Here is a 23,648-nt window from a genome sequence, read left to right as displayed (position 1 = left end):
ATATAGGAACTATATTTATCTTTCAAGAATGAAGTCAGTTTTGAAAAATAATGAACAAACAGATCAAAGTAAATTAGTATTTAATAATTTTATTAAGCTGAAGCCGACAAAAGTTGTCTCTTGCTACAGACAGTAAAACTGATTTTATGTTTGTTGTATGAGCTGTTCGCAGGAATTTAACCAACACACTTTAATTACAGCCTGTAGTTGGTGAAGCTTCTGTTGCCACTTCTCAGGAAAACTGTTCAAAATTTTGCTTTAACACAACCCATAAAGTATTAAGAATAAAAATACCTGGATGTACAAAATATTGAAAGTTTCTCACCAAAAGTTGCTCCCTTCGCCTTCTTTCAGATGGCACGTTCCGCCATTRTGACATGGGTTACTGATGCAGGCATGTATAGGTTCTTCACAGTTTTGTCCCTACACATACACAGAAATAATCAGTACTATCCAAAGACATCTGGGTTTTATGATTGACACATATTCCATGTCTGTCTTAAAGCTTAGATTGATTGCGCTCATTTTTGCACTGCTAAAATATTTACTAACTCAATTTTACTCACTGAAAGAAACAGAGGTTTATCATTATTGTTTTTTATATGTAATATATAATTAGTATTTCAAGCATCTAAATACCTTAAATCCATAAGGGCAGGTGCAACGGTAGTAGTGCACAGGGTCGTTGGCACATGTGCCGTCATTGTTGCAGGGGTTGGACAGACAGGGGTCACATTTAGCCTGGATGCTCAAATCCACTGGGCCTGTGTGATGCACCGACCAAAAACAGCACATGCAAACAACGTATATATTTATCTTCAAATATTCTCCATGGAGGGGGAATAAAGTGAGCTAATTAACATTTCACACACAGTTAGACAGCTGAGCATGATTAGGGACCTGCACAGATAAAATGATGGTGTTACATCCAGTGGAGATAAAGCTTAAATAATAAAATATTGCACATTAAATAAAAGTAGTCAATTAGTGAAAATGAAACTTTACATCTTGCAAAACATTAAGATAAGTTATTTGAATTATTAAACAGTAAACATGTTTTTCTTTGCAGGACCCTAATATGTACAGGGGACACATATATTCTCAACTCAATCAACATTTAAGAACCAGAACACGTGATGGTTAAAACAGGAGGACTAAACAGGAAGCAGAACAGCTCAGTTTGGGAAGGATCTTAAGGATAAGGAAAACTGGGCTGGGGGACTTTTTCAAAACGGGGTGGGGGGGGCTGAAAGAAGTGACTGGGATACGATTACCTGTCACCAGAAAACCACAAGGCCCGAGGACTTCTACAGTGCGTCAGTTAGATTAGGTCAAAAATAGGTTTCAGTCATGGATTCAGAGTTAATTTCATATAATTAACTGAAAGGGTTAATGTCAACAGTCAGTAGCACTGTTCGGTATAACGAGTTGCAGCCAAAATCATGCATCAGGCAAGTGTGAGGATTTAAGAGACACTTTCAACATTTYAATTGCCCCATGATATAAAGACAAAAGCTGCATGTAATGTAGTTTACAGTTTCAGTTTTCCTGAATATAAACCAGCAAACACCTGCATATTCTTTTTTAATTCGTTAGGTTAGTTGACATCTTAAACATGGTTAGTAAAAATTAAAAGTTGTAAAACAATAAACTGCAGCCAAAGCAACAATAAAGCATCAATGCTCATTTTGTATTATCTAAATACCAGAATTGTTTACATATTTTAATATATTGTCATTATGGGAAAAAAGTGCTGCTGCACTTCAACTGAAAAATTCCTTTGAGTATGTCTGAATGTAACCTTTGCAGTTCATGTCATCATTATTATTATTATTAGTATTAATTTCACAAGTGTCTGGTTTCTGACAAAAAGAAAAAAAGAAGAAAATATTTTTGAGATAAATGAAATTTGACTGTCTTTAACAAAACCTTTTATCCAGGGATAGTGCCATCTTTAAACTTTGAGACAAAATATAAAATATTGGCTAACATAAATAATTTAAAAAGGGTGTTTGAATGGCCTGACAGAGCTGACCGACTAATCATGTCGTCCATCTTATGAGGAAAAATGTATATCCTATAAAATTTAATTCAAACACATACTGAAAGCTAATTTTTCCACAATTGTTTGTTTTCAGAGATATACATCACAAACAGTGACACTTTATATTGAACAGCCTTTGATCTCTGAAGGGACTCATCATAAACTCATATTTAACAGCGCAAAAAGCATCTTTCCCCCTGTATGTACATATTTTGTTTTAAACACCTGTTGCATTCAGAGAACATCTTTTTTTATGTCTACATGTGTCTATTTGCTGGCAGATTGAAGTGTGTTTCTGTGCATTCACCTGTGCAGGTAAACTTTTTGGAGGGCATGGTGAGGAGCAGTTTGTCAGTCATGTCGCCGGGCCCAGCACAACGGGCAATGCCGGGCTCCTTGTAGCCGCTCTTCACCCAGTCTGAGAGCCACTGCATGTGGCAGTCACAGTGCAGAGGGTTGGCCCCCAGAGCTCTGTGGATGAGCGGYGGCAACAGTGAAAACAGGGATCGTTGTAGCCGATTGAGGCGCAACGAGTAAGACTGTGGAACATCAAATAAAAATCTAATCCAGTTGGTACAATGTCTGGGTCATGGAATTCAAAAGTTAAACCCAACTTCTGACACAGTTACAAAACAAACATGAACTTTTAGGGGTAAAAAATATTTTAACTCATATTTGAACTCATCCTTGGGGTTCCTGCGTTACTCACAGATGGGAAAGTGACGACAAGTCTTTAAAAGCTCCTTCTGGTATCAGAGATATGTCATTTCCATGGAGAGATCTGAGAGCGGTGAGGGAAGCGTGATGAGAGAGGGGAAGGGGACACAGAAACATGAACATGAAGCCTGGATTACATGTTCAGCCCCGGTGAGAATCTGCGCAGTGTTTACCGGTGTCAGGTGGTGACAGCCTCTCATATACTCACAGCAAACGGAGCGATTTGAGCCCGTCGAACGCCCTCACTGGTATGCACCGCAGGCGGTTGTAGCTCAGGATTCTTTACACACAAAAAAATTAAGAATAAAAAAAAAATCTTCCAATGCACACAGGCTTTTAGACTGCATTATCACATGTCTAAAGGCCCTGTCACACTAGACAACTTATACCTACTTATGAACATTTTAAAAGACGTCTCCGTTGAAGATGGAATTGAAATAATCAACAGGAAGCTTCTTTTTCACATGTACATACTGTAATTGTAACAATTTTATCAAATATGCAACTTTTATTGGCAATTTAGACATAAAAAGTATTATAGGTTGTCTAGTGTGACTGACTGGGCCTTAAGTTTGGCAGCAAACACAAAACAGTTTAAGATCACACACACACATACACACACAAACACACACAAGGCCTCCATGCAGAAATAAAAGTTAAATCTATAACTAAACTTAAAACCATTACTCTTAACACAAATTATTACACCCTTTTTAATTATTACACTCTTTCATATTCTGACAGGGAAAATAATATTTCAACAATTTTCCTTTAAGTTTGATTTAYTTTATACATTTTATTCATTTCAGCTCTCGAGTTTGGTCCTTCACACAAAAGCAATAAATCAGAGTTTAATACGACTCTATGATGGTAAAAATAAAAGACCTTCTGTTTTTCTCTCACACACARCCACAGACGTTAGAAAGAGACTGATGTACAGTCAGACTCACAGGGTAAGCAGCTCAGACATGTTACTGAGGCTGTGATTGGACAACGTGCTGATCTGGTTGTTACTCAAATCACTGAAAAAAGGAAAACAACAACAGATGCATAAAATACACACACACATACATGCATGAACAAACCCACYCACAGACTTTATGCACGACACTTGTTTGGATTGTGTTGTTCTGACATCGATCGGCGCCAAACAAATCTGATTCAACACAAAACTCTGACAGAAGAACAATCRGTTAGTTTTAGTCTTTAAAACTGGGGAAACAAAGGCCAAGTCACGATCCTGAGAGGTGGGCGTTTGACTGGAGTTTGGCGTTGGGGTTTGTGTCCCTTGGGCTCACGTGGATTAAACTTACATGAGGGTGAGGTGTTTGTAATCGGAGAGCTCCACAGGAACCTGAGTGAAGTGGTTACCGTCCAAATACCTGCGAGACAGGCAGGAAGGGAAAGAAAACAAACACATGGGAAATGAAAAACACGAAGAAAAAGGAAATATGAAGAATGTAAAAGGATGATTAGAAAACAAAGAGAAGGAAAAAAAGAGTAACTTTGAGCCATGTGGGAAATTCCTCACATCCTGCCTCCTCATTAACATTACAGAGAAAATAAACAGTGAATATTCCCACAGGCATCTCACACCCACACKCACACCCACACACAAATACACGAATGAGATTGAATTTCTGTCACTTTATGGCTATTAATCCAGTGTTTTAACTAATTCTTTCTTAATACTGGAGGGCAGTAAACACCTCTGATGTTTAATTTAGAGTTATAGTTCTTCGATGTGAGGGGATTTTTCTGCGAGACTGAATGCGTTCAGCTGAGTCCCAGAAATGAAATCCTCTGTGGTTTTATGAAAATTTGTTTCACTTAAAACTATTAGAAAGGGGTTGGGAAGCTCAAAGATCTGAGTTTTTTGTGCTAATGTTAATCTGTGAATTCTGTTTTGGTCATTTGAACCAAGCGACTCCTGTCATCAGACAACCCTCCCTAAAGACCCCCTGACAACAGACTCCACTTCCCTCTCTGCTGCAGCTCCACGACTTTTATTGTTTTCGACATAAATGCATATTAGTATTTGGCAGCACAAACAAGAAGGGCTACAAAATGTGTTTAGTGACATGGGCACTAATGAGGCACTAATGAAGGACTAATTACAAACAGGTCATTATGTTATCACAAACTACTTATGAAGTTGCTTTAAATAGCTCCTAATTAGTTAATGACAAGTTAATGGTCAATTAACTTATGAATAATCATGAACTTCTGCCCTGATTTTATTAAAAATATGCCAATTAGGTAATGATAATCTAATTATCTGTTACAAATGAAATGAGCAACTGTTACTAAATATCCCAATTTTAGCTCTAATTAGTTTTTTTTTCTTTAGTGGTAAACTTTTTTGTGGCAGTCCTCAATGAAAATTAGCAGTTTTGTATTCTAGCATCTAAAACTAAAGATTTATAATGGATTGTAATAATGTTTTATTTCCATTTAAAGAGTTTGGGTGTCTTTTAGTAAATACATTGATGCTATTCACTCACAGTTCAGTGGTCTCTTTAGGGAGGCCCTTGGGTAGCGTGGTGAGACCCTTGTTGCTGCAGCGGACCACCGTGTCCAGACAGGAACACTCTGCTGGACACCTCAGGACAGGAGAGCAGCTGTTCTCGTTATTACCTGAAAATGATGAATACATTAATGAAAATCGAAGGGAAAGACAACCCAAAACAAAACATGAGCATCACACAAAGCAGTGTTTATCTCACCATCTTCACAGGCAAAATCCTGGACAGCTACATCCTGGATGGGAATCTCCTTCAAGAAATAGGGATTCTGGCAGCGAGGGTTTCCAGTAACGATACGTTTCCTCCTCAGCCAGTCGCCGAGCCAGGCCAGGTGACAGTTACAGTTGAAGGGATTGGCCAGGAGATTTCTGCAGAATTAAGACAACAAACATGTTTTTTCTATAAAGTTATAGCCATGACTTAAAACAGGGGTCTGCAACCTTTACAATCAAAGAGCCATTTCTGTTACTGACGCAGTAATAAAATGTGCCCAGAGCTGCAAAATAAGCTACAACTGTGATTATCAACTGGTGGTCTGTGGGCCTTTTTGAGGCCTTTCTGGGAACTTTTACGGCCAGTGGAGATGACATTATAAAACTAAAAAATATATTGCGAATTTTATTTTTTATTATTGTTTTTACCCATCAGAACAAATAAAGACTATATTCATGTAAACAAGAAAAATACTTTATATAGTTTGTACCTAATTTCATAAAAAAATAGTACAACTGAATTATTCAGGCTTATTTCTTTTTCTAATTCTTATTATTTAGTTTTTAATATTCTTTAAAGGTAATTCTGATGGATTTGAGAGAAAGACAAAAGTTGGATTATTTAAGAAAACAACAGGTAACATGTTTTACGTTTTGTATTAGTAGCATTGATCACGTATTTGCACACAAATTTATTTCTGTTGTGGGTATAAAAGCAAAACAAAAAACATTCTGTTATGTTTGATCACATTTTCAAAGAGCCACTGTAGAGGGACCAAAGAGCCACATGTGGCCCCAGAGCCTCAGGTTGCAGACCCCTGACTTAAAAGGTTATTAATTTGGTTTTGTATAGATTTATGCATTTGTTATTCTGTTAGTTTTACTTCCCACTTTAATTTGGTAGACATTGTTCTTTTCTTACCCCACTTACTGTATGRCATTCATCATTAGTTTTTCCTCAGTACATAATCTGACTAGTTTCCTCTGGTTCACAGTATGTGGGATCCTTGTCATAATTCTTTGTCTTGTCTTTTTCTATCATGTTCTGTTTGCCTTTCATAGGCCTGTTCATTTGCACTAATGCTTTTGGTTCTGCGACGTCTCCGGCCTCCTAGTCCTACGTTTGGGTCCTTCACCTCCCTGCTCACTGTGGATTGTGATACTTCTATTTCTCTACTTCGCTGTGCCGTGTTGTTTTTACTCACAGTGTGGACAGGGAGTGCAGCGTGTCGAAGGCTCCAGGGTTCATGGAGGTGATCTGGTTGTCGTAGAGTGAGAGGAGACGGACTGAACTCAACCCAACGAAGCTGCTGTTACTCACACAGCTGATGCGATTACTCCGAAGCATACTTTATACACACAAAAACACAAACACGTTAATACAAGTACAAATGGATTACCTGGTAGGAAGGTTTAAATAAATATGAAAAAGCTTCTGAATATCAATGGAATTCTTGATACATATGCATGACATTGGTGTGTGTGTGTGTGTGTGTGTGTGTGTGTGCGTGTGTGTGTGTGTGTACCCACAGTGTGCGGAGGCCGCTGAGTCCCTTTAACATATGGTGGTGCACGTTCTCCAGTTTGTTGGAGGTCAGAATCAACTCATTGACCCCTGAGGCTCCTTCAAACGTCCCCTCCTCTATGTCACTGATGCGATTATTACTCAGGTTACTGCATGAACAGGAAGAAAGTGTGAATGTTGTGAACGACAGCAAGAGAAAACATGTTTACGACCGTAGTTTTCTCTGTGTGACCTCAGTTTGACTTTCTGGCAAACATCTGTCACGCTTTGTTCTCGTTACATTTACACTTCTGACTCACATCTTCCTCAGCTGAGGTAACTTTTTGAAGATCCCTGTCGCCTCGAGCACGGTGAATTCATTGTTGTTCAAACGCCTAAAAACACGTAAGAGGAGGCAAAAGGGTCAAAGATAATTGGAAAAAGACAGATTAGGCAAGAGGAGATCAAATGTGAGGTTTTTCCTATAACACACATTGCTGGAGACAAACAGAGTGACTCACAGTTCGGCTGTGTACTGAGGAATGTGATCTGGGATTTTGGTGAGTTTCTGGTTGGAGCAGTCGACTGTCGTGCCCTCGCAGCGACACTTCTCGGGGCAGGCCAAGTCGGCGAAGCAATCGCCTCCGAGCTTGCTGCGGTAATCCTCGGTACCTGGTTTTAATCACAACAACAATGTCAATGAGCACCCCTCGCTATGTGAGACTCAAAGCCCAGCTTTCCYTGGCACTGTTTCCAATAACAATAAAAAAAAGCTCAGGGTGTTAAACAATGGAAGGACCTTTAGATGTTGCAGAAGAAGAGCTGAGTCACTTTGGTTCAGAGKGCGAGGGGAATTATCAAAATAAATCAAAGATGTCCAGAAGAATGTGACCAATTATGATCACATGCAACATTTTCCAAAATGCTGCAGAGACTTAAAGGGATYGTCTGAACATTTRTGAAGTGATGTTCTGTGAAATATTTAACAGTCTTATGAGTGGAAAGAAAAAAAAGCCCAAGTCTTCCTTGACTGAAGGCTTGCCAGGCATATTTTATGTTGTTTTTCAGGCTTAAAAAAAATTAAGTCATCCAAAAAGAAAACAACACTTTATTAGCTAATAATAAACCTCTAAACATTTGCACATCAACATCTGTTTAGTTTGTTGCTYTTTTCTCAGTTAATAYAGTCTGTWTTACTACATGTCCTACGATATTCTCTGCACACATTAATGCATTGTTTGGTTGAAAGAACAGCAACAAACTAAATAGACAATTTCACGCAAAAGTGTAGCGGCTTATTAGCTAATGTAACATCTTACACAGATATGAATGTTGTCATGTCTGAGACAGAATTGTTCTATAAACCTGCAAAACAAAATAAAATGTCCCCTGTTGCTCTACGACTCTCACAGCTCATAAAGTTAMGACAATTGATGACTATTAGAAAGATCATTTCAAAAATGATCAGAGTATTCGTTTAAAGAAGTGACATAAGGACACACAATCGGTAAAGATCAACATGAGGGAAACACTCACACACATCCCAGGGAGAACAAAGATATCYGAGCTTTTCTGGCCTGTCAGACTCAAAAGCAACTGTTAGTGTCAGAAACTACGGCACAAACAAAACTGCACCAAACAGGAAAAAAACAACTTTGTACATGCACACACAAACACACACACAGAATTAGTGGYCAGCGACAGTTTTGAGTTTGCTGTCTCTTGCGTCTCGCCCATGCTGCAGGGGTTTGCAGGGCCGTTCCATGGTGCTTGACAGAACCATGTTCCACTATAGGAACCTGGCAGCCACATGGTTAGATCAAGCACAAAGGAACAACCTGCTGACTGACTGACTGCTCCTCCACCGGAACACAGGAGGGGACAGAGGAGGAGAAGGAGGGAGGAGGGAGCAGAGGAGGAAGAACGGGACAAGACAGGAGGTTTTCTACAGAGCTTTGCAATGCTTCCATCTGCAGGAGAGGAACGATCAAAAAGGAGCGACACGTATAAAAGGAATAGTTGAGGAAAAGGTGGGAATGGTAAAGAAAGTTGGGAGCATAGAAGATAAAAAAGGAATTGTAGGGGAAAAGATTAACAAGAGAGCAGAGAAAAAGCTAAAAATGAGTAAAGTGTGAGGAAACTAAAATAAAATAAAAAAAGATTTGAGATGGAAAAGTAGAAACTAATAAAAACTCAAAGAGAGGATGAAAAAGGAGAATCTGTCTTGAGAAATGGAATCATTTGTAATAAAAAACAAGACAGAAAAGGGAATCAGGCAAGTTGGAAATTGCAGTGAGTTATTCATAACAAGGAGCAGAAATAGCAAGAGGCTGAAACATCTACACACATTTAGGAGCAGCTGTTAAAGAGAGCGGGAGGAGAGTTTTCAGCAGCGTCGAACACAAGAGAAGCCCTGACCTCTGGTTAAAACACACACACACTGACACACACACATTGTACAATACAAGAAAAACAGAATCCTCCCAAATCTGATGAGTATTCTCATTAATACTGGAGGTGAACAAACAGGAGGAGTCACAGAAGGGGTCAAAGGTCAGAGGCCAGCCTTGGGATGAGGGGTGAGGGATTCAGAGTTGATGGAGAACCTTGTGTGTTTGTGTGTGTGTGTTTGTTACTTACAGCCAACATGATGTACTCCTGATGGTGTGTGTTAGAAAGGCAGTAGGAGAAAGAAGAAGGTATTTGACTTGTTTGTTACTCCCAAAGGGGAAAAGAAAGACAAAAAAAACAAAAAAAACAAAAACAAAGTGGAATGATAAAAAAAACAAAAAATTCTGTAATTTGTGCTGAAGGTTCAGTTCTGTCCCCAGGCAGTGACTCGTTTGGAGTAARGAACAGTGAGAGTCATGCTGGCTTTACATGACAGACGAAGGAAGCACCCATCAAACACACATCTCTGCCTAGTTTTCTTAAAAGGGAAAGTTCAGATCTTTTGAAGTAGGATTTTGGGAAAGGGTTATAAACAAGTAATATCTTACCTGTTGRAGATAMTTCTTTTAGTGAGCTCAGTTTGGAGAAATAGAGTTTAATTCTGACGAGCAAACAGCTACTCTGAGTAGGGCCAAAACCGATAGTTGCTGCRTTAAAACAAATTCATAATGGTGTCTGTGATTGCTCGTTGTGGTGCCAGATTCAATACGGTCATTTTTCCTTACATGCAGTCTAATAATTCTTTGTAAAAAAACACACTCTGAAATGGCAGTAAATAATTTCAATACTGTGAAATTTTTGTCGTTTTAAGATGATCCACTTTAATCTGTTAACTGATCCAGTTGCTCAGAAATAAACTCTATTTCTTTAAACAGAAGACATCTCCAACAGGTTAGATATTAATTACCTTTTTTGGAGGAATAACACTTCAAAAGGTTTGAACTATCCCTTRAAAGCCAGACAGCTTCAGGGCTCGTTTTTGCAAGACTGTGCACTGAAAGCACACAAAACCACACAAAGGAGTAAAAAAAGTGTCAACCTTTGGCCTGTTCCGAACACTCGGAATCTGAAGCTCCGGCGAAAAAAAAKCCCAAAGCGAATTAAACGAGCAGCTTCTCGAAGCGCCGATCTGATCCGCAACACAAACGTTGAACCACCGAACAGAAGACGCTCGTTCAACTTTTGAAATGCTGTTAAATTATTCAGCTTTGCCTCATACATGGGATCTGGGCTTTGAAACCTCTGTCCTCCTGGTGAGCTTTGGCGTTAATGACTGCAGTGAGCACTCACACACACTCACACTGACACACACACACCCTGACTTTCTGTGTGCAGCTGTAATGACCGCCTTTAGCCCTGCTACAGATCTCATATGCAAGCCTCATTTGCATATTTCCCAACACCCCTCTGAGCGTGGCGACTGTGTGACCTTTTTGATGTTCTGCAGTGAGCGAAAACACACACACACACACACACACACACACACACACACACACACACACACACACNCACACACACACACACACACACATGCTTGTGGACACAATCTTTCACTAAACGTGCTAAGAAGAGAACTGTGTTAAATACTGTACGTGGTCACTGRACASATACAGCATAATGTCAAGAGTCACAACACAAGTGACCTGAGTGTGAGTGTCTGGTGCCTGGTTAGACATGCTGCTTTATGCATCAATTTTAACTACAAAAAGAAAAAAAAGTTGCTTATTAAAAAGTGTCAGTCAATGCAAACCACTCAAACTGAAGAGAGTGTGTATGTGTACTGTGAAATAGCTAAAAAAGTGTCTCAAACACACTCACACATGCTCAGTGTACAATACCTGGGATGAAATACTGTTCTCTAGCTAATGGAAGGACAGAGAGCATGAAAATGAAAATCAACAACAAAAGGTTAGGCTAGAAGAGAACACTCATCAGCTACATTGGTGTGTGTGTGTGTGTGTGTGTAAGAGTTTGTGTCTGAGCTCACAATGTAATGCATTTAAGGAGTGTGAGGTTAGTAGAGAGAATCAGAGGGAAAACCCCAACAGGAAGATACAGAATGAGAAAAAAACAGGAGGGAAGCTGATTTTAATTTTATTTAATTTCATTTTCTTCATGTTTGGAGATCTGTGCTTCCATGTTTAAGTTGTGAAGTTTTGAGATCATGTGTGGGTTAAATCTCGGGCGGTTTCTACCTGAGCAGCGGAACTTCTTGCTCTTGATTTGTCCGATGCGTTTGTTGGCGAGGCGCCGGGGGCTGGTGCAGCGGGCGCCGCTCGTCTCAATGGGATTATCCTGCAGGTAGTCGGCCAGCCACTTCAGGTGGCAGTCACAGATAAATGGGTTCTGGGCTAAGTGACTGATCCACCCCAACCACACACACACCCACACATATAAAACAGAGAGAAAATAGTATTTCAGCACCAGTAAAGTGATTCCTGCAGAACTATTAGCTGAAAACTTGGCAAACAGCAGATGATCAATGAAGAGCTTTTAAGCACACACCAAACAATATGCTGCCAGGTCAGAAAAAGCTTGATGATCTATTGATCAAGAGCACTTTAAAAAAATTACACGACAGTTTGAGTGGTTGGAAGGAAAGCATAAAGAAAACCTTTTCACAGTATTACATGCATGTTGCTCAATGACTGAAGAACTGAGCTGAATGTGTGGTTTATTTAATATTTCCTTATTGTATGTAGTTTAAAAGGTATAAAACTATCAAAGGCAGTTTTTTATGTAAAAAATATGTTTTCACATGCGCTGCCAGAAGCTGACATTTTCATATAAAAAGCACATTAATGTGACATTGCAACTCTTATTTGTATTTTAAATGTTCTATGCGGTGGTGGGCAGCACTAATCTAAAAATTACTTGCACTAACCCTAAAGCACTAACTTTAATAATTAGGTCCCCTAATTCTAAAGCARTAACYCACTTAAAAATTTAGCTAAAGCTAATTRRGAAGCACTAAAAACCCAGATGACCCGTGGAACATTCCTCAGAGTCAACATGAGACAATATTTTCTGTGTGCAGAATATTGTTAATATTTCATCTCGTGTAGAGGTTCCCAAAGTTGGGGTCGAGATCTCTTTGTGGGTCACAAAACATCAAATGAGGGTCCTTAGATGATTTCAGTTTAAATGCAAAAAAAATGCTAATGGAATATTTTCATCATGATTATTGCAATTTTTTTAAATAATCATAAATGAATAAAAATTAGTATCATAATTACTAGGTAAGTTTATAGTTGTTTAACAGAGTTATTGGCAAAGTTTGCATACAAAAATGAGTAATATATGGGGTCACGAGTGTCTGCAACTGTTATTTTGTGGGTCGGAAGCAAAAAAAAAAGGTTTGAAAACCACTGATCTAGTAGATAAGTGACACGCATTTGGCCAACAAGTCTGACAYCTTTCACCCTCAGCTGTTGACAGTAATGTTGATCAATAACATTTGAAGAACTAAATTAGTGCTTATAAATTCAGCCCATAAATTTAGCAAGTGCTAATCCACTAATGAATTAAGAAATTAGCAAAAGCCCCAAAGCACTAATCAGAAAATTAGTTCCCCTATTAGTGCTTTAGTGCTTTAGGGGGACTGTGCCCACCACTGGTTCTATGCAGAGTTGTAGACCCCCAAAGCTMCTTTGTACCAGGTGTTTTTCAAAACACAATTCTTCCAAAATACACTTCAACAGGACTGAGATAAGAACCTATTTTCRGCATTATCATTTTGTTTGTCACCACTTTTATTTTGAAAGTATTCTGTAGAAAGAATACCCTATGAAAAAGTATGAACGTTGTGTTTGTTGTTTACTTTAGAAATAGTTAAAGGAAAATAGATAAAACTTAAATGAGMGATAAGACTGAGAAAAGTGATGAAAATGTTTGTGACTTCAGTTCCAGGTGGCCATGAAGTGGTTAATAAATAGAACTGTTTGGCTGTTGCAGATTGTAAAACTCCTTTTGATTTACCTTTGRGAGTCTAATGTGTGTGCGTACAGCGAGCTGTAATCGTGTGTGCGATCAGTGAGCTGTAACCGTGTGTGTGCGTACAGTGTTTGTATGGCTCTCAGAGACGAGAACGTCCCCTTGGCGATGGTTTGGAGCTTGTTGTCATACAGGGAAAGCAGGTTGAGGTTATGAAGGTCCTGAAATGCGTCCACGCGCAAACACGCTATCTTATTAGCGTTCAGCAACCTGAAACACAGAAGTGAAAAAGTGAAGAAAAACTTTACAAAATTCATTTTTATCCTGTTGTTGTTCTGCTACGAGTCTTTCAAACGATCAGGTCAGTGATAATGACTTTCAGTCAGAATGTCTCCTCTCCAGCTGTATTGTACGAGGTCAGCACTTTTTAGATGAATATCAATGAGATGCAGATGTCAGGTTTTAGCTGCAGCTTGTGTGTGTATGTGTGTGTTTGTGTGTGCGTGTGTGAATACTCACAAGAGCTGCAGAGAAAACAGTCCCTCAAACAGCCCTTTGGAAATCTCMGTGATCTTGTTCCCGTATAAAACCCTGCAGAGAAGAAACACTACAATAATAAGTCATGAGTTTGATCACTATTACACTCTTSTCACTTTTATCCCACAAACACAAACTCGCAGAATTCACTGAGCAAAAAGTCAAGTTTTTATCCAAACCAGGTTTGTTTGACTAGTCAAAGTCGGTTTTACAACATGTTAGTCGGTCGTTTACAACTTTTTTACCCCAACACGTGACAAATGCACAGACAGCGTTTTCTTAATGTTTGAGCCACGTTGTATGTGGTGTGTCAGCGCGAATGCGTGTGTCCCGTTATGTGAATGTGTAATGAGGTGGCAGGAGCCTTCGTTCAGCAATTCAGCGTTTATGAATTATTGACTTTTGGAGAGCGGACACTTTAATCTAACTCCTTCACGGAACAACTCCACGTCCCTCCTCAGACTCTTATCAGCTCCTTTCTCTGTTTTCTCTCATTAAACGTTACACCGGACTCAGACAACAGGAGGGTTTAGCTGTATTTTCATCAAAAACATTAATTGCAATTATTATTCTGGTGTATTTGATGGTGAAAGTGACACGTAGGTGACCTACGTTTTTTTGTAAAAAAAAAAAAGAATTAGATCAGATGCAAAAAGGTATACAAAAAACATCTGCTGATGGTAATATTAGCTTTAACATAAATAAACTGTTTTCCTGTTAATCCTGATTGTGGCTGTTTTCTAAGATCACTTACGTTTGAAGAAGCATCAGTCTGTGGTTYCAAAACAAGCCCAAACCATCATCCCATCATACTACATGCGTGCAGCTCAAACCATAACCAACAAATAAAAGTATAAAAGTCTTTCTCCAGATCAAAACAATTATCAAATGTTTTCAAATGCACCATWATTAGAATCCAGTCCAATTAATTTCTAAGGCACTAAATATCACAAAATCAGCTTCAAATCCAAAATGCAAACCTTCAAATCAAACAGAAGACAGAATACTTACAAAGAATTCAGGGAGCGCAGACCTTGGAAGGCATCCGAGGCCAATTCAGATATCTGGTTGTTACTCAAGTCTCTGAAAACAAAACAAACGAAACGTGCAAAGGAGAAGAGAAACAGGAATCAGAGAAGCAGCACAGAACAAGACCAAGGTGGAGGAGAAGAGAAACACGGCAGCGCAGCTCTGTAGCTGACAGGCTGCAGAATAACAAATCGTTTAATCTACTCACATCCTGCGCAGCTTCTTATAAGGAGAAAAGGCCCCAGCTGGGATCACCTTGATAGCGTTCTGCTCCAGTCGTCTGGAACCAAATAAACACACACACACCGTTGAGAAGAGACGTTAACTTTCTTCTATCACGGACACATCTCTCTCCCATATAATCCTGCTCTCCTGGCTGAGGAGAACATTTCCAGATTAAGAGATTTGATAGACGCTGCTCAGGGTTGGGTGACATTTCTCTAATCTCGTCTTCTTTAGTATTTAAACAGTTGCGCCCACAAATACTCAGTCCGTTTCAACAAGCCAAACCAGAACATGAGCATGACCCAGAAGACAAAATAAAAATACTCTGATACTCTAAAAACTTTCATTTGTAAGACAATTTTTGAAGTTACAGGGTTGATTTTGGGATTTTTCATCGTGCTGGCTCTTAACCTTTCTTTTCTTTTTCTTGATGCCCATTTTCATCTACGGTCTTCCTTATGTCTTAAATAAATGTCTGACTACTTTTTTGTCCTCATTCCACTCTTATTTACTTTAGAAGGAAGGTGCTGCATGAGCAGGCTTTCTCATTTCACAGACGTGTGCTTTTATTTCGCTACACGAATAAAAAAATAAAAAAGAAAAGAGGAAGTGAAACCGAACGGTAGAAAAAGACAAAGACAGGAAATTTGAAGAGGCGCTCGATGAAAGAGCAGGAGAAATATCACTGCACCTACAGTGGATACAAGAGTGCGTGTGTGTGTGTGTGTGTGCGTGCAACAGTGTGTGTTTCTGTGCATGTCTTACATCTCAGTGATGGTTTCAGGCAGGTTGGTAGGTATTTCTGTCAGACCCTTTCCTCTGCAGTCCACAATGTTGTTGCTGCAGGTGCAGGACTCTGGACACTGTAACACACTGCAGGAGGAAGATGATGATGATGACTGGTGACCTGCACAGACACAGGGAGCCAGTATTATCCACTGATAATTATAGATTATCACGCTTCTGTTACTTTGAAATGGGAACGTGTGTTGAAGAACAAAAGATTAAAAAAACGGCAATTGAAGGACAAATCTCCTTCCTGAAATTAAAAAATAAAAAGGTTCACCTCCTTTAAACCTTCACCAGGTTTTCAAATTGTTCAAATCTAACATCAAAGTACAAAAACACAGCAAATTCCCCCCCCCACACACACCATTTTTATTAAAAAAAAAAAACAAAAGAAAAATGGAAAAAGACGTGTGAAAAGCTTAACTCATCTTGATTCAGTAGCTTGTAGCACCATCTGTAGCAGCAATATTTTTTTGTACCGGTAATAGTTTTCTGTATGACTTTGTCAGACACTCATATGAATGTATGGAATTATGGTCCACTCTTCTTTATGTTTTTGTTACCAAATAATGGCATGATGAAATCACGAGGTTGGATTTAAATAGACTCAATAACGGGAAGGTCAAAAAACTCTTGAAATGATGGAGGGTGGACTTATTTTTTATCACTGTAAGTGTTTTATTTATTTATTTTTTTGCTTGAGGTCTAACTTTTATTTGTGAAATTAACGACAAACTATGCAGAGGAAGACAAATACTGACCTTCATCCCCATCTTGACAAGCATGATCAAAAGACAGTGAGAAGAAGCAAAGAAAACCAAAGAGACGTTTGCTGTTGTCAAAGAGCAAACACAGAAAGCTCATCACTAAAAAAAAAAAAAAAAACAGATCCCTCAGCCGTGCAGCCGGCCTACCTGCACACACAAACTCCTTTTTCTGCACCTCTGCCACATTGTGGCCCCTCAGGTGTGGCGGGGCCATGCATTGTGTGTAGAGACCCAAGCGGGGGCGCTGTCGCAGCCACTCGGACAGCCAGGCCACATGGCAGTCACACTGCAGGTTATTGGAGTGCAGGCGGCTGGGCAGACACCAGGCACAGGAGAGAGGAGAGAAGATCAATCAGTTAATGGTTTAATAAACTGTCAGATGAAGGGCCTCCATGCCAGCCGAGGGTCAAATATGAAGTGGAAGCCACTTACAAAGTCCTGAGCTTTGGCATGTGGTTGAAGCTGGCCACAGACAATCGGCTGATGTTGTTGTTGTTCAGGGTTCTGAAGAGAAAAGACAATATGAGACACATAGAAAAGAGGGAAAATACAGACGACAAAACAACTTGGCAATGCATCAGTTTGCCTTTTTTTAAAGTAAGAATAAAAAAACTCTCACCTGCCTGCACATCCTCACCTTCACCCCCAGTTCAACAGTAAAATGACTCCACAGTTTGAAGTTTGGTGTAATTTGTCATGATTGTTTGGATTCAATGACTACACTTAGTTTTATTCTGTGGAATTACTTTCACAGGTGTCACATATTTTCCTGTTTTTACAGTCTAAGTTTCCTACTGTCCAGTGGTCAGTTCCTCATGTCATGGTTTTCTTCACTGCTGCAGTCTGGTGTTACTTTGATCATTTTTCAATGAAAAGGATCCCTTTGTGTGTCAGCATTTTGGGACCTTAAGCCTTTGTTTTCCCTGGTAATGTGACATCACTCATGCAAATAATCCCAAATCTCTGTTTTGACTGTATTAATTTAACGTGGCGTCGAAGGCGACAGGTGATAAAGTCTTTGCTTGTTTCTTTGTGTGTGTGTTTGTTTACCTGTTGCACTGTCAGAAAATCTAATGAACCAGTAAACAGATTTTAATGAACCTCCTCAAAAGCAATCATTAAATGCACATCTACTACTGATTAACTTTTGGAATCAACCTAATTTAAGACGGCTTGATTAAACCAATTTCAACTCCATCTCTTTTAATTATAGGATGCTCTAAATAAATCTTTAAATCAAGATCCATCTCTTTTTTCTTTGGCTTTTGATTCAGGCAGTTTAATGTTAAATTAGAACTGATGTTTTTTGATTTGATAGTTTATTTTATGTTCTTAATGACACAAGCCTTTGCCTGAACTGTAAAGCACGTTGGTCAACCTCTCTTGTTTTTTATGTGCTATAAATTTATATTAACATTGACTAAAAATCTGCTGGATGCAGGTTATGGATTCCTTCAAGAAACGCTGGATTTAACTTCAAAAGTAGACAGAATCCCTGTAATCCTTACATCTCCTCTTATTTTTTTTTTTACTGTAAAATGACAGAACGAATAGGAAACATCTCAAACAGCCAAATTCAGCTGCAGACTTGGCTTGAGTCTCATGTCAACACAAATCACAGAGATCATCTTTACATGCTAACAGGCACAAAGAAGCGCCCGTTAAAGCCGGTCCTGAAACGATATCAAAGTGCCCTTTCCAGGAGCTGTGGAGGTAGTGCAGTGTTTGAAAGGTCAAGAAGAATATTAGCTGTTCCATATTCCTCTGCTATTAGTGCTCCTGATGGGGGGAAAAAAGCTCTGCTGCTGTTCATATTGGGACTGAATAAACAGGTACTCACAGTACTTCCAGGTCACGTAATGCTCTGAAAGCTCCATCTTCAATGCAGCTGATGTGGTTGTAGTCCAACTGGCTGCACACACACACGCGCACATACAAGAAAGACAAAAAAAGTAGCTGACAATATATCTTCATCAAATCGTAGAGCCAAAGAGCTCCATGTAGAGATGAAAATGCATCGGCTCCCCTGAACGACACATCAGTGGCCTTTTTCTGTCTCCATCAGACTGTCCCCCTGTTTTAGTCCTGCTTGTTCTTTATGCAGCTCTTTATGTGTCTCTGTAGTCAAGTTTCCTGCTCTCTGTAGTCTGACATTTAATTCACCTCCTTCCTTGTCTTCTCCCTCCTCTCTTTCTCGCAACAGTTCTCACATCCATTTCGTTAAGATATAAGGACTGTAAATCACGTGCTGCCGTGATGATGCACACACGCCCATGTAATTCCCTGGCCTTTTACAATAARTGCACGACATTTCGGAAAAAAAAAGATAAATTATCGGCTGTGGGACAAATCCAGGAAGCAGTGAATTAGTTAATAAGTCTTTATTTATAGAATTACCGCTGGGCAAATGCTCTGCTGATAAAATGATCAACAATTATTCTGGCTGTGAGGGAGGTAAAAGAAAACAAAAAACAGCAAAATGCCACTGACATCTCTCTGTCACACACTTTAACATGCACACAGCTGCTAACGAGCAGCAGGTGCAAGTCAATACGGCAAGCGGGAGGCCCATGACATTTAACACAATGAAATATTGATGCGCAGACCTACGAGCGTTGTGCACATTAGCAGACACGTTGAGAAGCAAAAGGCAGACGTATGCTCACCAAACTGCACACACGTGCAGAAACAAGGCTGAGGGAAAGCCACTTACAGGTTTTTGATTTCCACAGCTCCTCTGAAGGCTTTCCTAGGAACCCCCTGAATCTGGTTTTCACTCAGGTCACTGGACAGAGAAGAGACAAAAAAGAGAAGAGGATTTAGGGTCAAGGTGTCACTGAATCATGTGCTTTGCAGCAGAGAGGCACTTGGAAAATCCAAAACACCTCAGAGTCCTCCATCAGCTATAATCAGCAGTGTTGCTCATCTCTCAATAGCAGGAGGACTCTGACAAGTGTCCTCATATCTATAACCAGCAGTCATTTAGTCATGCTCCCATAGAAGTCAGGTAAAGGGGCGGCTTCAAACACTCCGACTACCTGCAGGGGGCACTGGTGACCCTCAGAGTTTTCTGTCCCTTCTCTCATCACCACTTCAGCCCCACTAACTTCCTTCTCTCCCTTCTGGCTTTTAAGGAGTAAGTGATGGATGTGTGTAGCTATGAGCGTCGGGGTTTAAAGAGATTTAATTTTCAGCCACTTTAACTGAGCTGAAGCTCTCATGGCTCACACACACACACACACACACACACATGTTCTTCTGCGCACTCGCTACGGGAGTATTAATATACTCAAACGTAAAAACAGGTGCTCGAAAACGACTGTACCATTAGCTGCCAAGTAAAACAGGAGTAAGCATAGCAACCTGCCAAAGTCAAGGATGAGCATAGGTGCTGAGTGATACACGCACAAACATAGATGCGATGTGTTTTTATTCATGTCTGGTAATAAACGAGGTAGATCAGAGGCATGAAAATAAATGCAGCCATCAGATCACACCATGTGACACGAACATGAACTAAAATGGAGTAAGATGATTTCTGTGGAGTCAACAGTTAAACACRTGGAACAAGACTTTTTTGTGAGTACCTCTGTTCCAGACGGACTGCGTGACCTTCCACCTTTGACCCCCCAGCTCTTGACCCCGACTGTGGCCTCTACAATGCTAATCGGCTAACAGCTAATGCCCGTGCACATTCCACAGATTCCTGCAGCTCTGATTGTGTAATCAGCACTGCAGGTATCATCAATCTTCACTGCCTCCACCTGCTGCTGCTGCTTTGTTTCTCCAATACAGAGGTCTGAACGCTCCAGGCTGCACTGAACTCTGGACGCGACARCGCTCAGTTTGTGTTTGGGGTTTTCTTCTCAGGGTGTAAGCTGTTCAATGCATCAAGGAATGCACATGTAAACATGTCTATAGCCCCAAATATGAATAGAATTTTAAAAAAGCATGCTTTCATATTTTGAGTACACAAACACACACATGTTGAGGGTGGTCTGAATCACACAGAGAGTACTGATACTGTTTTTATACAACAAGGAGGGGGTGGTGGTGGAAAGCAGTCATGCTTCCTGAACCACTAAACCTAAATAAATAGCTGAAAAATGCTCCTTAACCCTTTAGCTCAGACATACATAACTCACTGTGTATTTACTACAGCAGTCCATCAGGTTTAAAAATAAGTAAAAACTTGTTCAGGTCCCACATGAGCTGCGCTGACAGTTTGACACTTTGTGTATTTATGTCAGCTGTACAGAATATCTCTGTAGGAGGCTGCACAGACTGTGTGCATTTTTACTTTGGTGCGATCCAAGACAGTAGTGTGAGGCATGATAAACGTCCAATATGACTCAACAATCTGAGTCACACTTTGAATATTCTGATGAAACATAACACAACATTGTACAGTCAACACAAGCTTGGTTTTTGCAACTTTTGGTGCAATCGAACAAAAGAAAATAACATTTTATCCATTTTTTTCATCTTTTCATTTAGTTAAACTGCTGAGAATATTTTTTGTAGCAAGTCAAACAAAAGGGGAAGCCTGACATGTTTTTTTTTAAATTTACATATAATCCAAATATATTTAAATGCATTTAATATTTATGTATTTATTTATTTTCAGAGTTTGAATCATTTTTTAAAATATTTTTCTGTATTATGTTTCAATAAGGCAGGATGTATTCAAAAAGCTATCTGAAATATTACAGCTACTACAGAGCTCTGCTTCAAATAAACCAAAATARGTCTTTAATTAATTGCATAGTTTAGTGACTCATTATACCGAAACAAGGGTAAATCTAAAAGTGGGATGTAGAGAAATAGGCAGATATAAGTTTTTGATTAAAACGTTTGCAAAAATTGCATCTTGTTAAAATATAATAAATACCAATCAGTTAGCTTTGTCAATGTATCATTTGAATGAAATGTCTGAAATATAATCCTAAAATTTTTTGAAGCACTTTTTTAAGCAGTAACAATAAAAAAATTGATTTTGAGGAAAAAACACCTTCAAATTTTAAGATTTTCCATGAGCTAGTAAAGTTTTTGTTTCTTCCCATCTGGAAAATCCTAAAATTCAAACATTATTTGAGGTTTCCTCTTTATGACATGAAAAATTCCTCATTAAAATGACATGAAATTAAGGTTCGGACCAAACAATGTATCATCATAACCAACAAGACAAATTAAGTCATATCTCTGGATCTGCTTATGATATCAGAATGATCCATGTATCAAAATGTAGATTTTAAAGACAGGAGTCAGAAAATGTGATTAGGTCATTTTGACCAAACTTGACTTAATCCTCYTTTTGATATGTTGGGTCACTGACTGTCATTTTATTCTGGGCAGCAAATCATAAATGACCCTATTCAGGAAATCTGATGCATCCTCTTTTTCTCCTTTAAACAATGAGTTTGTGTTTGATYTTTTATTCCATCTGTCTAAAATATAAACAATCCAATTTTGTCTTTCACAGCTTGCCTTAAAGGAAAACAGTCAAACAGCACAGACCCACACGCATGAGCAGATGTGTGAGAACTGCAGAAGGCCACTCTGAATCCTCTTCATCAATCAGACCACCAGTGAGGAGGACTGAAMGTTATATTTTGACCAGGAAGCTGACTTCTTGTGGATATAAGAGAGAACTTTTTTCACTCTGATACTTGATTAGGTTTCATCTTGCTTCACCAAACTCCAGCTTTTCCTTTTCTTCTCAAGCTTCCTTCTCTTTAACCCCTCTTTTCACTATCCTCCCTGCATCCTCTTCTTCTCTTCTGAAGTGGGCTTGTTTTTGGGCTTCCCCAAGATTTAACCCCTCACCTCTGCCCCTGTGTCTGAACAGGGAGGTTGGCTTCATTAAAAGAGGCTCCAGCTGAGCCCAGAGTGCATCAGTGTGTACGAGTGTGTGTGTGTGTGTGTGTGTGTGCGTTTTGTTTGAAAGAGGTCGAAGGTATTAGAACCACACAGGAACTATATCACGCTGCTAAGTTAGAAACCCTCTGAAAGTGGAGACAGGCCCACCACACACACACACACAGACATACCACTGCACAGACTTACACTAAATCCAGACACAGCGCTGCTGAAAAGTGACAGCTGACAGTCCATGTTCACAATGGGAGGTAGGAWAACAGATTTATATAAACACACTCTCACATGCCATGACACACACTGTTCCTATACTGAAAGCGGAGGCAGTGACTCAAAGTTTTCTGTCCAGTTTCAGCCAAATTTCCAGWTGAATTCACTTCTTGGCCCTTTTCTTTGGACAAACTTAGACACTAAGCATGATAAATTAAAAAAATCTATTTTGTCACATTGAGGGAGATTTCAGATCTTCTGAAGTGGCACCATAGAGAGAGATAAACCCAAGAGCACACACCAACATGAGGAGCTCAAGTGAAAACTAAAAGCTTTAATTATTAAAAATAAAACAAAGGCAGACAGGGAATGAAGCACAATAACCGACTGCAGGTGAGGTGAAGATGAAGACAAGTGGACTGGGACTGGTTAGGACATTGGAGACAAGTGTCATAATGGTAATGAGYAACAAGTAAAGGTAGGGGTGGCAGGACAGAGGAACAGTTCAATGAAAAATCAGAGTGAAACAACTTTTACTTTAAACTGAGGCTTCAAAAATCTACCTACAGCAGGTAAGATATTAATTGTTCATAACCCATGTGGGTCACTAAACACCAAGAGAGGGTCTTAAAATAATTTCAAGATATCAATTTACAAATAAAAATGATATATTATGGGCATATTTTACAATATTAAGGACATAAATAGTTTTTATAAACCAATAAGAAATGCTCATTTATGTACAATGTATTTGAAATATTCACAGGTACAAGACACCGTGCATTTGTTTTGTGTTTGAATGTTTGGCACTTTGATGCACTTATATAT

General features: G+C 39.3%; 1 protein-coding gene across 6 annotated transcripts in view; it reads right to left on the bottom strand.

Moving 5' to 3' along the window:
* Positions 1 to 23,648, bottom strand: part of slit2 (slit homolog 2 (Drosophila)) — an 89,450-nt gene that overhangs the window by 10,737 nt on the left and 55,065 nt on the right. For 2 of the 6 annotated variants that reach the window (XM_014013232.1, XM_014013233.1), the window contains exons 5-30: positions 19,447 to 19,518; positions 18,574 to 18,645; positions 17,166 to 17,237; positions 16,881 to 17,044; positions 15,943 to 16,084; positions 15,161 to 15,232; positions 14,935 to 15,006; positions 13,906 to 13,977; positions 13,513 to 13,656; positions 11,649 to 11,812; positions 11,292 to 11,315; positions 9,643 to 9,660; positions 7,524 to 7,674; positions 7,323 to 7,397; positions 7,029 to 7,172; positions 6,704 to 6,847; positions 5,488 to 5,654; positions 5,266 to 5,398; positions 4,075 to 4,143; positions 3,712 to 3,783; positions 2,970 to 3,041; positions 2,754 to 2,825; positions 2,352 to 2,515; positions 1,275 to 1,307; positions 640 to 764; positions 326 to 423 (exon numbers count right to left, since the gene is read on the bottom strand). In XM_014013232.1, coding sequence (XP_013868686.1) covers positions 326 to 423; positions 640 to 764; positions 1,275 to 1,307; positions 2,352 to 2,515; positions 2,754 to 2,825; positions 2,970 to 3,041; positions 3,712 to 3,783; positions 4,075 to 4,143; positions 5,266 to 5,398; positions 5,488 to 5,654; positions 6,704 to 6,847; positions 7,029 to 7,172; positions 7,323 to 7,397; positions 7,524 to 7,674; positions 9,643 to 9,660; positions 11,292 to 11,315; positions 11,649 to 11,812; positions 13,513 to 13,656; positions 13,906 to 13,977; positions 14,935 to 15,006; positions 15,161 to 15,232; positions 15,943 to 16,084; positions 16,881 to 17,044; positions 17,166 to 17,237; positions 18,574 to 18,645; positions 19,447 to 19,518 — 2,607 coding nt within the window. The remainder of the gene's footprint in view (positions 1 to 325; positions 424 to 639; positions 765 to 1,274; positions 1,308 to 2,351; positions 2,516 to 2,753; positions 2,826 to 2,969; positions 3,042 to 3,711; positions 3,784 to 4,074; positions 4,144 to 5,265; positions 5,399 to 5,487; positions 5,655 to 6,703; positions 6,848 to 7,028; positions 7,173 to 7,322; positions 7,398 to 7,523; positions 7,675 to 9,642; positions 9,661 to 11,291; positions 11,316 to 11,648; positions 11,813 to 13,512; positions 13,657 to 13,905; positions 13,978 to 14,934; positions 15,007 to 15,160; positions 15,233 to 15,942; positions 16,085 to 16,880; positions 17,045 to 17,165; positions 17,238 to 18,573; positions 18,646 to 19,446; positions 19,519 to 23,648) is intronic. The other 4 variants (XM_014013234.1, XM_014013237.1, XM_014013235.1 and 1 more) reach the window with 3 other exon arrangements.

This window comes from Austrofundulus limnaeus, unplaced genomic scaffold, assembly GCF_001266775.1.
Source record: "Austrofundulus limnaeus strain Quisiro unplaced genomic scaffold, Austrofundulus_limnaeus-1.0 Scaffold99, whole genome shotgun sequence".
Taxonomy (NCBI): Eukaryota; Metazoa; Chordata; class Actinopteri; order Cyprinodontiformes; family Rivulidae; genus Austrofundulus; species Austrofundulus limnaeus.
Note: the sequence above shows the minus strand (reverse complement) of the source record. Positions and strands in the feature narration are given on the sequence as shown.